Source organism: Mytilus trossulus, chromosome 4 (genome assembly GCF_036588685.1).
Source record: "Mytilus trossulus isolate FHL-02 chromosome 4, PNRI_Mtr1.1.1.hap1, whole genome shotgun sequence".
Taxonomy (NCBI): domain Eukaryota; kingdom Metazoa; phylum Mollusca; class Bivalvia; order Mytilida; family Mytilidae; genus Mytilus; species Mytilus trossulus.
The window spans coordinates 38,189,543-38,203,150 of record NC_086376.1 but is presented as its reverse complement, the minus strand read 5'-3'; the positions used below and the strand labels follow the sequence as shown (position 1 = coordinate 38,203,150).

At 32.6% G+C, this 13,608-nt stretch overlaps 1 protein-coding gene across 1 annotated transcript in view; it reads right to left on the bottom strand.

Moving 5' to 3' along the window:
• Positions 1 to 4,126: 4,126 nt before the first annotated feature.
• The window catches only part of LOC134715259 (exportin-7-like), a 40,096-nt gene continuing 30,614 nt past the window's right edge, over positions 4,127 to 13,608 (bottom strand). Inside the window, exons 28-30 of the mRNA XM_063577321.1 lie at positions 10,050 to 10,148; positions 8,960 to 9,087; positions 4,127 to 8,469 (exon numbers count right to left, since the gene is read on the bottom strand). Of these exons, the coding sequence (XP_063433391.1) occupies positions 8,358 to 8,469; positions 8,960 to 9,087; positions 10,050 to 10,148 (339 nt within the window). The 3' untranslated portion in view covers positions 4,127 to 8,357. The remainder of the gene's footprint in view (positions 8,470 to 8,959; positions 9,088 to 10,049; positions 10,149 to 13,608) is intronic.

The window sequence follows — 13,608 nt, the reverse complement described above, 5'->3', positions numbered from 1 at the left end:
GACAGCCAGTGCTATAAAAAAAAAGATCAAAGCTGTATTCAATAAAATTGAGAGATGATGTAAAAAAAATCGTTTGCTTAAACAAATGATATAAAATCATGTATTAAAAGTTAACACGAAACAAAAGCTTTTCTTCCTTATCAAAATAAAGAAATTAAACAATTATACAACTTTCTATGTCTCTTGTTTAACATATAAGACATTTGTTTAATAGCAGATTAAATCCATGACCTTTCATGAACAAGGTGAGCTTACAGTCAAGTGACCACTGAGGCAATCTATACTAAATTTGACAATACAGACAAATATTTTAAAATAGACAGTACTATAAGTGGCAATCATATATGGAGTGTAGGAAAAGTTGTGACACAAGAAGTCTTACTTTAGATTGTCCTCTTACATATATATCAAACATATAAAGGAGTAGGTGCAATCCTCATTTTTTGCTCACCTGGCCGAAGGGCCAAGTGAGCTTTTCTAATCACTTGGCTTCCATCGCCGTCCGTCGTCGTTAACATTTTACATTTTGAACTTCTTCTAGAGAACCACTGAATGGAATGAAACCAAACATGGCATGAATGTTCCGTATGAAGTGCTGACCAAGTGTTGTTACTTTGAAGCCGATCCATCATTCAAAATGGCCGCCAGCGGGGGACTTAGTTTAACATAGGACCCTATGGGAAATGCATACAAATGACTTCTTTTAGAGAACCACTGAATAAAATGAATTCAAACATGGCATGAATGTTCCTTGTGAGATGCTGACCAAGTGTTGTTACTTTGTAGCCGATCCATCATCCAAGATGGCCACCAGCAGGGGACTTTAATAGTTTAAATAAGGACCCTATGGAAAATGCATACAAATGACTACTTTTAGAGGACCACTGAATGGAATGAAACCAAACATGGCATGAATGTTCCTTATGAGTTGCTAACCAAGTGTTGTTCAATCCATCATTCAAGATGGACGCCAGCAGGGGACTTAGTTTAACATAGGACCCTATGGGAAATGCACACAAATGACTTCTTTTAGAGAACCACTGAATGGAATGAAACCAAACATGGCATGAATGTTCCTTATGAGGTGCTGACCAAGTGTTGTTACTTTGTAGCCAATCCATCATTCAAGATGGCCACCAGCAGGGGACTTAGTTTAACATAGGACCCTATGGGAAATGCATACAAATGACTTCTTTTAAAGGACCACTGAATGGAATGAAACCAAACATGGCATGAATGTTCCTTATGATGTGCTAACCAAGTGGTGTTACTTTGTAGCCGATCCATCATTCAAAATGGCCACCAATAGGGGACTTAGTTTAACATAGGACCCTATGGGAAATGCATACAAATGACTTCTTTTAGAGAACCACTGAATGGAATGAAACCGAACATTGCATGAATGTTCCTTATGATGTGCTGACTAAGTGTTGTTACTTTGTAGCTGATCCATCATTCAAGATGGCCACCAGCCGGGGACTTAGTTTAACATAGGACCCTAAGGGAAATGCATACAAATGACTTCTTTTAGAGAACCACTGAATGGAATGAAACCAAACATGGCATGAATGTTCCTTATGAGGTGCTGACCAAGTGTTGTTACTTTGTAGCCGATCCATCATCCAAGATGGCCGCCAGCAGGGGGCTTAGTTTAAATTAGGACCCTATGGGAAATGCATACAAATGACTTCTTTTAAAGGACCACTGAATGGAATGAAACCAAACATGGCATGAATGTTCCTTATGATGTGCTAACCAAGTGGTGTTACTTTGTAGCCGATCCATCATTCAAAATGGCCACCAATAGGGGACTTAGTTTAACATAGGACCCTATGGGAAATGCATACAAATGACTTCTTTTAGAGAACCACTGAATGGAATGAAACCGAACATTGCATGAATGTTCCTTATGATGTGCTGACTAAGTGTTGTTACTTTGTAGCTGATCCATCATTCAAGATGGCCACCAGCAGGGGGACTTAGTTTAACATAGGACCCTATGGGAAATGCATACAAATGACTTCTTATAGAGAACCACTGAATGGAATGAAACCAAATATGGCATGAATGTTCCTTATGATGTGCTGACCAAGTGTTGTTACTTTGTAGCCAATCCATCATTCAAGATGGCCACCAGCAGGGGGACTTAGTTTAACATAGGACCCTATGGGAAATGCGTACAAATGACTTCTTTTAGAGAACCACTGAATGGAATGAAACCAAACATTGCATGAATGTTCCTTATGATGTGCTGACTAAGTGTTGTTACTTTGTAGCTGATCCATCATTCAAGATGGCCACCAGCAGGGGGACTTAGTTTAACATAGGACCCTATGGGAAATGCATACAAATGACTTCTTATAGAGAACCACTGAATGGAATGAAACCAAATATGGCATGAATGTTCCTTATGAGGTGCTGACCAAGTGTTGTTACTTTGTAGCCAATCCATCATTCAAGATGGCCACCAGCAGGGGGACTTAGTTTAACATAGGACCCTAAGGGAAATGCATACAAATGACTTCTTATAGAGAACCACTGAATGGAATGAAACCAAATATGGCATGAATGTTCCTTATGAGGTGCTGACCAAGTGTTGTTACTTTGTAGCCAATCCATCATTCAAGATGGCCACCAGCAGGGGGACTTAGTTTAACATAGGACCCTATGGGAAATGCGTACAAATGACTTCTTTTAGAGAACCACTGAATGGAATGAAACCAAACATGGCATGAATGTTCCTTATGAGGTGCTGACCAAGTGTTGTTACTTTGTAGCCGATCCATAATTCAAGATGGCTGCCAGTGGGGGACTTAAGGACCCTATGGGAAATGCATATAAATGACTTCTTTTAGAGAACAACTGAATGGAATGAAACCAAACATAGCATAAATGTTCCTTTCTTAATGAGGTGCTAACCAAGTGTTGTTACTTTGTAGCCAAATTTAAGTATCTTTTTTTTATATGATTTCAAAAACCCAGGTAGAATCAGGTGAGCGATACAGGCTCTTGAGAGCCTCTAGTTTTGTTGAGCCTGCGACTTTTGTTTCCATCTGTCACATGTCCAATGTCATTTGACCTCATTTTCATGGTTCAGTGACTAATTAAAAAAAAAAGTTGAAGTTTTTTGTAATGTTTAATTCTCTTTTATTATAAGTAATAGGATAACTATATTTGATATGTACGTTCCTTGCAAGGTTCTCAAAACTCAGACAGTTTTCACTTGACCTTAGACTTCATTCCATGGATCAGTGAACAAGATTAACCTTGGGTGGTCAAGACCATATCTCCACTATTATAAGCAATAGGTCTGGTATATTTGGTGTATGGATGGACTGTAAGGTGTACATGTCCAACTGGCAGGTGTCATCTGACCTTGACTTCATTTTCATGGTTTAGTGGTTGTAGTTAAATTTTTTGTGTTTTGGTCTGTTTTTCATATACTATATGCAATAGGTCTACTATATTTGGTGTATGTAATGAGTGAAAGTTGTACATGTCAGGCTGCCAGGTGTCATCTGACCTCGATCTCATTTTCATGGTTTAGTGGTCAGTTAAGTTTTTGAGTATTGGTCTTTTTTTCTAATACTACATGTATATGTAATACGTCTTCTATATTTGGTGTATGGAAATATTTCATGAATCTATGTCAGTTGCACAGGTTTTATTTGACTTTGGCTTCATTTACATGGTTCATTGCTCAGTTTTAAGTTTTTGTGTTTTGGCCTGTTTTTCTTCAACTACTTGCAATAGGTCAACTATATTTGTTGTATGGAAGAATTGTTAGATGTACATAACTGTCTGGCATGGTTCATCTGACCTTGACCTCATTTTCATGGTTAATTGGTCAATGTTTAGTTCTTGGTTAATGTTAGGTTTATGTGACAGTTGTAATCAAGCTTTATATTTAGGACTGTCAACATACTATCAATGATTAGTAAAGAAGGCAAGACATTTCAGCGTATGTGCTCTTGTTTTTAAAAAGATTTATCACTTCAACAAAACCAGGATTGTTTTGTTCTTATTTCAGATACTTGAAAAAAAAATGAAATTACAAAAATACTGAACTTGAATTTAATTAAGTGTACTGCTTGAAAATTAGGCAACAGAAAAACAACACAATATGCATGTTTTACAAAAATTTATTTCCCCCAGCTCATAACAAAATCCCTTTCCCCATACATTCAAATATAATCCATATTTTCATCTCTTTTATTCTTTGTCACTTAGGTACACAACATAATGTCAGTCATGAAAATGTCTCTATAAAAATGTAATCTTTAAAAATACAGATTTACCTCTGATTAGAATTTAATTTCTAGAGAGACCCAAACATTGGCAATAAGCTTGCAGTACTGCAATACCTAGCTAAGTGTTGGCAACTTGGCATTTACAAGTCAAGCAACTAAAACATGTTGAATATTTATATGAAATTTCAGTTATTTGGATTTGATAGAATGTATGAATAAATAATATTCACAAATATTACATAAAATATTTTCTTTGATGTGAGCATTAAAAAATTTGAATTCAAGATATAGTTATGGTTCTTCATATCGACACCTAAGTATATTAATAATAATAACCAAGTAATTTTTTTCATAAATTTATGTTTACAGCAATGACTGCTATCTTTCACTTCTGGCAGTATTAATAAATGGGATTTAGACAGGGTACGATTAAAAAATATTCCGAACTGGTTTTGTTCAAAATATTGGGACAGTTGTAAATTGTAACTTGTCAAATCACTATGGTTAAAAGCCTGGACATAACTTGGGCATTCCAGTAGTTTGGTATGACCCATGAATTATCATCCAAAAAAAAAATTGTCTATTTAAAGACTCTTCTGAATTTTAACAAATAATTTTGAAATTTCTTTTTTTACTTTTTACTTTACCCAAATTGAAAATTCCTACCGCAAATGTTTAAATGTCACAAGTCAATGAAAACATACTTTCCGTTTAAAATCCATTCAACCACAAAACCATGCTTTAACAAATAACAAATAAACAACTTTCAAATCATACATTCAAATACAAACATACTATATTAAACAACAGAATTTGTACAACAAACTGCAATCACTATGAAATGAACACATGACATGTATAACTTTCTATACACACATTTATATCCTATCACATGATGCTGTCACATGATGAAGTCACATGATGCAGTCAAAATGTACAGAAAAAAGTGAAATGTATTACTACCACACCACCAGTTATCTGATTAACATATTCAAACATAAAGCAGTTCATTTTAATTACTTCTATCAAGTTTTTGTTTGTTCGGTCGGTTAATAATTTGGCTCATGTATATACTTGAAAATGACAGCTATATAATCTAAATCATCCAAAGATATCAAAAATGTTAAATTCTTGTAAAACTGAGCACTCTGCTTTTGGTCATAAATTAGGGAGTACAAAATTTGTGATCCAAACAATAAGACCAGTTTTTTCAATTGATTGTTGCCTTGGCCAGAGAACAATAATCTTATACAAAAGTTTTATGACTACAAGGGCTGGTTTTATCTCATTTTGTCAACTGCCTTTAGAAACATCAAGATCCGGGAATGTTAACAGGAAACTGTCCTTTTCAATTTACAAATGAGTCCAAAGGAGGGTATGTTTTTTTGTGAAATCAATATTAAATTAAATAATTCTGTTGTGACAATCAGAAATACATTGTATTAGCATATTCAAACAAATTCTTATATGGTTAATTTCTTCAAAATACATACAAAGCAGAAGATTAAAGATGTTCTTTAATAAAAAAATATCTTAATGATGTTGCCTTTTGTCTAATTAAGAGAGAAAAACATTGTCATTTTGATATCAAATGAGAATATAATTACTTACTTATATCAAAATGGTACACAAACGGTCAAAGATAATTTTTAACAAATAAATATTGGAAATGTGTAAATCTGTACTTTTATACATTGAAACATACATTTCATTTTACTTCCATCATTTTTGCAAATTTGCATGCACAAATGAGATGTTTCTGCAAAAAATGATTGTTACTACAGACAAGGCACTATTTGCTCGGAAAAAACACAAAATTATACAAATACACTTTTTTGAAATGAAATTGCATAAAAAAATTATCTAGCTTAAAGTTGATCTTTTGTTGATTGCTTAATTACAGATAAAAGTATTAATAAATCAGTCCTATAAAGCAATACAACAAGAATCATGAAGCAATAACTTGATATTAATGTGCCTTTTTACTATTGAAGTCTGTATATCTGAAGAGTATTTTTCAAATGTAAGGCTGTATATACCACCTTTCCCAAGAATCTATACCACTTCATTTGGGCATCAACATTTTTGGAACGTGAGTTGTCCTAATGAATAATACTATAGCTATTGCTTTCTGCTGATAAAGTAGAAGTTGATTCACTGAATAAACTTTGCAGGGAACAATAGCTTTTGCATTTATTAAAGGGACAGTTCATCACGTTGCAAAAGTTTAAATATCAAAATAAAAAGGTACTGATTCTTAAGAAAAGGTTTCATTTCCTATGCAATAAAAGAGTCAGCAGAACAACTGATTGAGTCTTTCAAATTTTGCAATAATAGAGAAGCATGAAAAACATTTGAATTTTCATAACAACCACAACACCTTTATACATCCAGAACCACAAGGCTAACTTCTACTTTTTTCATCTATTTTTTGTTGTTAGCGGCGCATTTTTTACATACATAAAAACTATGTAGATGTTTTGTTGGCACTGTGTTCATTTTGAGTAAGTTTTGATGATACTGTAGACTATTGATTAATAATAGAACAACCCTTAAAAATAGATTTTAATATATCTCAAATACATATCAATCAAGGTGTATATTTCTCTGTGAAATGGATTTCACGTTAAGTACATTTTCTATTATTACAAATATAGCACTATTATCATAAACATTCAGCACTTTAGTTAATACTCCCAATCCCTGCACCAATTGTACCTAAAACCAACATGGCAATAAAATTTACCGAGCACCAACTGCCTCTCAAATGGAACAAGATAGGAAATTGAGGGACTGAAAAAAAATTAAGTAGAAATACCCATCACCTTCAACCCGCCACTGAATAATCCAATTTATCATATTATTTTATTGTGTGTATTATTAAATATTCAACGGAAATGCCCACTGTTAATGCAAATTTGAAAAAGAGTTTAGTGTTTGAACCTCCAAACCAAAATAATAATTATCATACACTATTGAGCATCCTCATGTAAATGTTATTGAAATAGCCCTTGAAAACAAATTTCTTATGATATTCAAATTCATCTCTATTTTTCTATGCCTTGAAAACGAAGTATTTTACATGTGCAAGAAGACATGCACACACACTCAGAACAAAATTTCAAGTTATTTTGAAAATATAAAAAGTTGACAATAGGAAGATTATAATCATTTTGTTGTAATAGCTCTACTGTTTAAAAGTTAGTAAGAAAAATAAACTATATACAGCTAATAACATACTAAATCGGTGGGATACATTTGTTGGTCTGACTATAGTCGCTTTAACACAGACAAGTCTCAAGAGGTATAACTATTTAGATAAATTCTTATCAAGGTTTCTTCTTGCAAGGCTTCAAAACATCACTGTTTATTTATTTGTAAATAAACAGACAAAGGTCAAACAAAAGAACAAATCAAAAGCTACATCTACAAATTTTCAAATTTATAAATTCTATTGTTTAGAATAAAATATCCATATGTTTAATTGACAAAAGTTGGTCTAAATATGTTTTGAGGACAATTTATAATTTATATTTAGAATTTAACTAAAAAGCCTTGCATTGTAAACACAATTAAAACTTATTTATTTGCTCATTCCAAAAGTAGATAACCATGCAGTTTAACATAGGTAGACTGGTATAATAAAACAGTTTTGAGACGATCTAGCATATTCTAATACATATGTATGATACTTCCTTTTAAAGTAATGAGATCATTTGTATCTTGCTGAGTAGAAATAATGATTTTTGTTATTAATGGTGTATGACCCTAGGACTGTAGAATCTTTTAAAAAAATCCCACATGAAATTCAGAGTGTCCCTTTAAAGTTGGTAAAAATCTGTGATTTACACTGAAACTGAAATATATCTTCACATTAAGACATCCAGTTACTTTATATCAGAACGCACCGAGTGGCAATCTGAGTCTAGTTTTTCTGCAATATGCACTATAACACATAAAATTTTCTAGTCCTGGTATCTGTTGCTGTAGACATTTAAACAAATATCACAATCTTCCAACAGGTATACAGTCTTTGATCTTCAGCTAAATTATCTCCCTTTCACAGAAACACAAGATGAAATGATTGGATGATTATCACAGGCCTAGTCACCCACAATTCATCATGTCTAATGAGGGTGACGGTGATGGACTTGACCCACCGGGAGCCTTCAAAGAGTCATTCACATCTCGTCGAAACATTGACAAATTCTGTGTAAATCTGAAGTAAAAATTAATATAATGAATTAAACTATATTAAATATTTTTTTATAATGCCTGTATTCCTACATGAAGATTTTGTGTCCTTCTCCATTTAATTGCACAATTATGTCTAAAACATTAATTTGTTTTTACGAAAATTATTTTGAAGGCAATTTATTTACTTTTTCAAATTCATATCGATCAATGCTGATTTATACCATTGGAATATATTGGTTCTTTAAGTCCATGAGTAAGTGAAATAGTGAGTGAGTAAGTAAGTTTAACATCGACTTAGTATTGCTTTTCTCAAGAGGATGAACTTTCAAATACAGACTGGAAGGAGAATAAATTGACGATGTTCACTCTTCCATCTAAAAATTCATACATTTATTGCTTTTCTTCATCAGGACATTTGCTGTAGGATTTCTCAACTAAATTCACATTTGTATAGTTATAAAGATTCTGATCAAACAGTAAGTCAAAGTCGTTTTATAAATAGCATAACTTACCTATCTCTATTTTTAGATAAAAGTGATCTATCTATTCCATTCATTAAATTTTCAAAACATAGAGCCATACTCTGTTGTTTGTCATTTGGTTGATTGGATATAATATTGTCTCTTAATTTGTTGAAATACTGAAAACATAAATTATTCAGTCATGACAGTAGATAGTGTGATCTATTTATGCTGTTTTATAAAATATGGTCATTGGTTTCAGTTTCAGTTTAAAAGGTCTTTTAGGATTTAATATTTCCGCCACAATTAGACAAAAAAGGCATGAGAAGTTTAATTTATAAGAATTTGATGCAACATGATGATGATGAATGACTGTTAAATTTCCAGATGTAAATTAAATGCTTATACAAGACAAGATTGTTAATGTAAAATGTATATCAACCCTGCTCTGAACTATAGACCAACATGCTGAGCTAGATTTTTTAACATGCTACTTTACAAGGTGAGTCAACTGGAAAATATGTCAATGTACGCAGTCACATTATTCTGACTCCAAACTGACCAGTCTTTGTTGTTACTCCTTGTTGCAGTGTGCTTAGTGGAAAAGCAGCAAATACTATTTTCAAAGACTTTGGTTTGACCAAGCCCATATTCAAACCCACAACTTCCCACACATGAAAAAACGCTACCACAAGACCTACTAGACAGTTCTTAAGGTGGTACCTACCACTACAGGGAGATTACTTTGTAAAGTCAACCCGTCATTTTAATTATGTTGTGTTGTAAAAGGAATATAAAGCTTCTCAGTGATCAAAATAAGTGTTTGTCAAATTGCTATATAACTAGTGTAATTTTTCTGACAAAACGGTTGGTTCAATTATATATTTTTATATTTTTGCTAAAGTGGCAAAGTAAATACTTTGACAAAATTTTATGAAAAATAAACAAGCCAAATTAATTTTAGTGAAAGTGTTGGGTACCACCTTAATTTAGAACATTACTCGTGCATTTCACAAAAATTTCAAATTACATACATTAAAATCTATGCATATGAAATTGGCATTTCCAAATTGGAAAACAAGCGTAACCACAACATGATAAGACCTACTATACGACCTACCATATTACTGGAATTACTTACATTTTCATTAAGTAATATTAAACCTAGTAATGGACGTGACATGGACCACTGATTTCTACAGTCTTCAAACATAATGATATTCAACACTGTAGACAACATCTGAAATAAGAAGATACATTTGAAGAGTTTGAATTATAAAACACAAATAATAAAGTTCTCTGTGGATGTGGATTGAGTAAAACAAGTCAAGAGGAAAATGAATATTGTCTATATATGGGCAGGAATTCGCTAGTGAAATTTTAGGGTCAATAGTGTTTATCCAATTAAAAAATAAAGAAATCATGCAAATTTGGAGAATAAACATTGTTTAAATATCAAAGTGGGTTAGTCTTTATTGCCAAATGCAAAAAAATTGGATCCAATTGAAAAAATCAACAAAAAATCAGCACTTGTTAAGTGCTGGCAGTTGAAAACTGTAGACAAAAAGTGTGACATTTCTGCAGTGGCAAAACCCCTAGCCATATTTAGAATATGCCTGAAGAATTGTTCTACTATAATAGTTGAAAATCAACTGCAAAATGATCGGTCTATCATTTAGAAACCCCATTTTGTACAGAATCCGATTATTGCTGCAAATAAAATACGTTTGAAAATGGACAAGTGCATGTAACTTTTCGGGTCAACAAATGTTACATGCACCTTTTCATTAGCTGATTAGCTTTGGAAACAAGTTATTGGTCCAGCATGGCAAATTTTGAAAGCTGTCAACAATGGGTACAATTTGGATTTCATGATTTTTATCAATCAACTGAAGTTTGAAAAATATAGAAGGTAAGAAAATTTATTTCATTTTCGTGTCAATACTGCCCAATAATACTCATCTTTTTATAACAGTTGCATACTTTTTATAGTAAGCATTACCATAATTATTTTTTTCACATTTCAACCCACTGACAATTACATTAAAATGTGGCTTTGCCATCTTTCACACTTGGCATCTACCAGTGATCAAGCAGATGATAAGAGATTGGGACCAGGTTAATTTGTCCTCACAATGAAGTGTTACATGCACTTTCTGTGTAAATTAGGTTCTTTGATAATGATGTGTGACTTGCTTTGCAATTTTGTCAAAAAATATAAGTTTATCTTGTATTTAAACAGGTTTGACACTTACGATATCCATTTTATTGCTGGAGAGATTTCTGTACATAACATTGACACGAAAATATTTACCAAGGAAAGGTGTCTATGATACATGCAAAAGCTTTTTTTTGTACGGTTTGCCTTATCAATCTAATTTATTACATGAAATACCACAGATTAATTGCCAATTTGATTAACTAGTACTTGTATTCATTCTCAGCATTATAAAGATAACTGGCCACTTAATTTGAAAACATAAAATGTAACATTGACACCAGAATAAAAACAATATTACCTTATTACACTTAAAGCATAATTGGCCAGTGCATAATATTAAATCAAATGTAAATTTATGCTGAATTCTAAACAGAGAAGTTGTTGATCTTTCTTGATTTCTAGACTTTACAATATTTACTTGTAATTCTTATTGTTTAAAGGTATGTAACATTGACACATCTTCTGCGTCCAGGTTACATGCTACAACCTAATAAATGTGCATACAATTATTCAATCAATAAAATCTTGTTGAAATTTAAATTTGCTTCATTAAAATGATATTAAAGAAATAAATGAGTTTTAATTATTTGTGTTTATTTTTTTCCTGATTGACCAGCAATTTTTCCTCATCATTTGTTGGTGTTCCTGTCAATGTTACATACATAACCCAGAATTATAATGTTTTAAAAGCATTGATTTCCAAACCTCTGTTATGAGCTTTAAAATGAGTTTATCTGAGTTTATAAATGAATAACATCTGAAATATTGTCATCACACAATTTCTTTGATGCTCCTATGATAACTTTATGAGTAACATGGACTACGATTTTTGTATCAGGTCTTTTTTGTGTTACATGAGAAGATTTTACTGTGTTAAAATCAACAGTTTATCTAATTTTTAATATTCAAAGTTATTATTATGATACTTATTTAAAAAAATAATGTATAAAGTAAACCCAAATCAAACTTTTTTTTCATTAAGAAATTGTGTATGTAACATTGACAGAGTCTATTATTTAGACTTTTACATGTTCAGGCCAGTGTTACATGCGTAAACAAAACTTACTGCCATATGGAGCTATTATCTTATTTTTTATTTTACAAAATTAAAGCGTTTTCATGTTTTCCTGTTTAATTTGTCTTTAACACTAGTTAGTAACATTGACAACAATATTTTGTGTCAAGATTATTTTATGTTACATGCAAAGGTATTACTTCCTTAAAGTCAGACATTTATATAACATTTTATAACCTAAATGATTAATTAGATATTACTGGGCAGCAATTATATTATTTCTCCAAAGTTGACTATTAAGCACACCACTTATATCTTCTGGTCTTCATGTATGTAACTTTGACATACAACCTTTTACTTTTCTGTCAATGTTACACGCATGAACAGAACTGATAACATTTACTAACTCCTTTGCTCTATAAAGAGATTATTGATAATTTAACTTGTTTTACCACCATCGAACTTCATCTTTATTTCTAAATATAAATATTCTTTATAGAAGTGTATTTTCTTCATTGACAACAAAATTGGTGTCGGTCTTGAAAATTTACATGCTTTTTTTAATAAAAAAAATCTACAGGCAATATAAACCAAAGAAAGAAAAAGATGATCAGCAATAAATGTGATGAAGAAAACTCTCAGGAAGATGCTGCAAAAAGATACTGTCCCTGACAACCAGTCAGATGGTGATGTCCCTGGCAGCCAGACAGATGGTGATGTCCCTGTCAGCCTGGAAGATGGTGATGTACATATCAGTCAATCAGTTAGTTGGTTATGTTCCTGTTAGTCAGTCAGTCTGTGATGTTCTTGTAAGCCAGTCAGAGGGTAATATCCCTGTCAGCCAACAGATGGTGATGTCCTAGTCAACCTGGCAGATGGTGATGTTCATATTAGTCAGTCAGTTGGTGATGTTCCTGCCAGTCAGTCATATGGTGATGTTCCTGTCAGCCAATCAGATGGTGATGTCCCTGTCAGCCAGTCAGATGGTGATGTCCCTGTCAGCCAGTCAGATGGTGATATCCCTTTCAGCCTGTCAGATGGTGATAACCCTATCAGCCTGGCAGATTATGATGTCTGTGTAAGCCAGTCTGATAAGGTCCCTATTAGTGAGTCAGGTGGTGACGGTCCTTTCAGCCAGTCAGATAGTAGTGTTTTTCTGTGTCAGAAAACCAGATGATGGTGACTGTGCATGCAGACATACTAGTGATCTCCAATTTAAATATTCTACAGCAGTGTAGAAGATAGTTATTTCAAAATCTTGTTTATTTATCCCTTTTCAATCACCAGTCAACACATGTATCATGTGTATTTACTGATGCTCATTATAGAAATCATGAGGAATTCAATTTGTAACATTTTTTTTTAAATTGTTATGCCAATAATTGACATTCCAGAATATCTTTTGCATTATAAGAGGTTCAGGCTCCTTCTGATTTCAAAATAATAATAATAAACTCATCATGG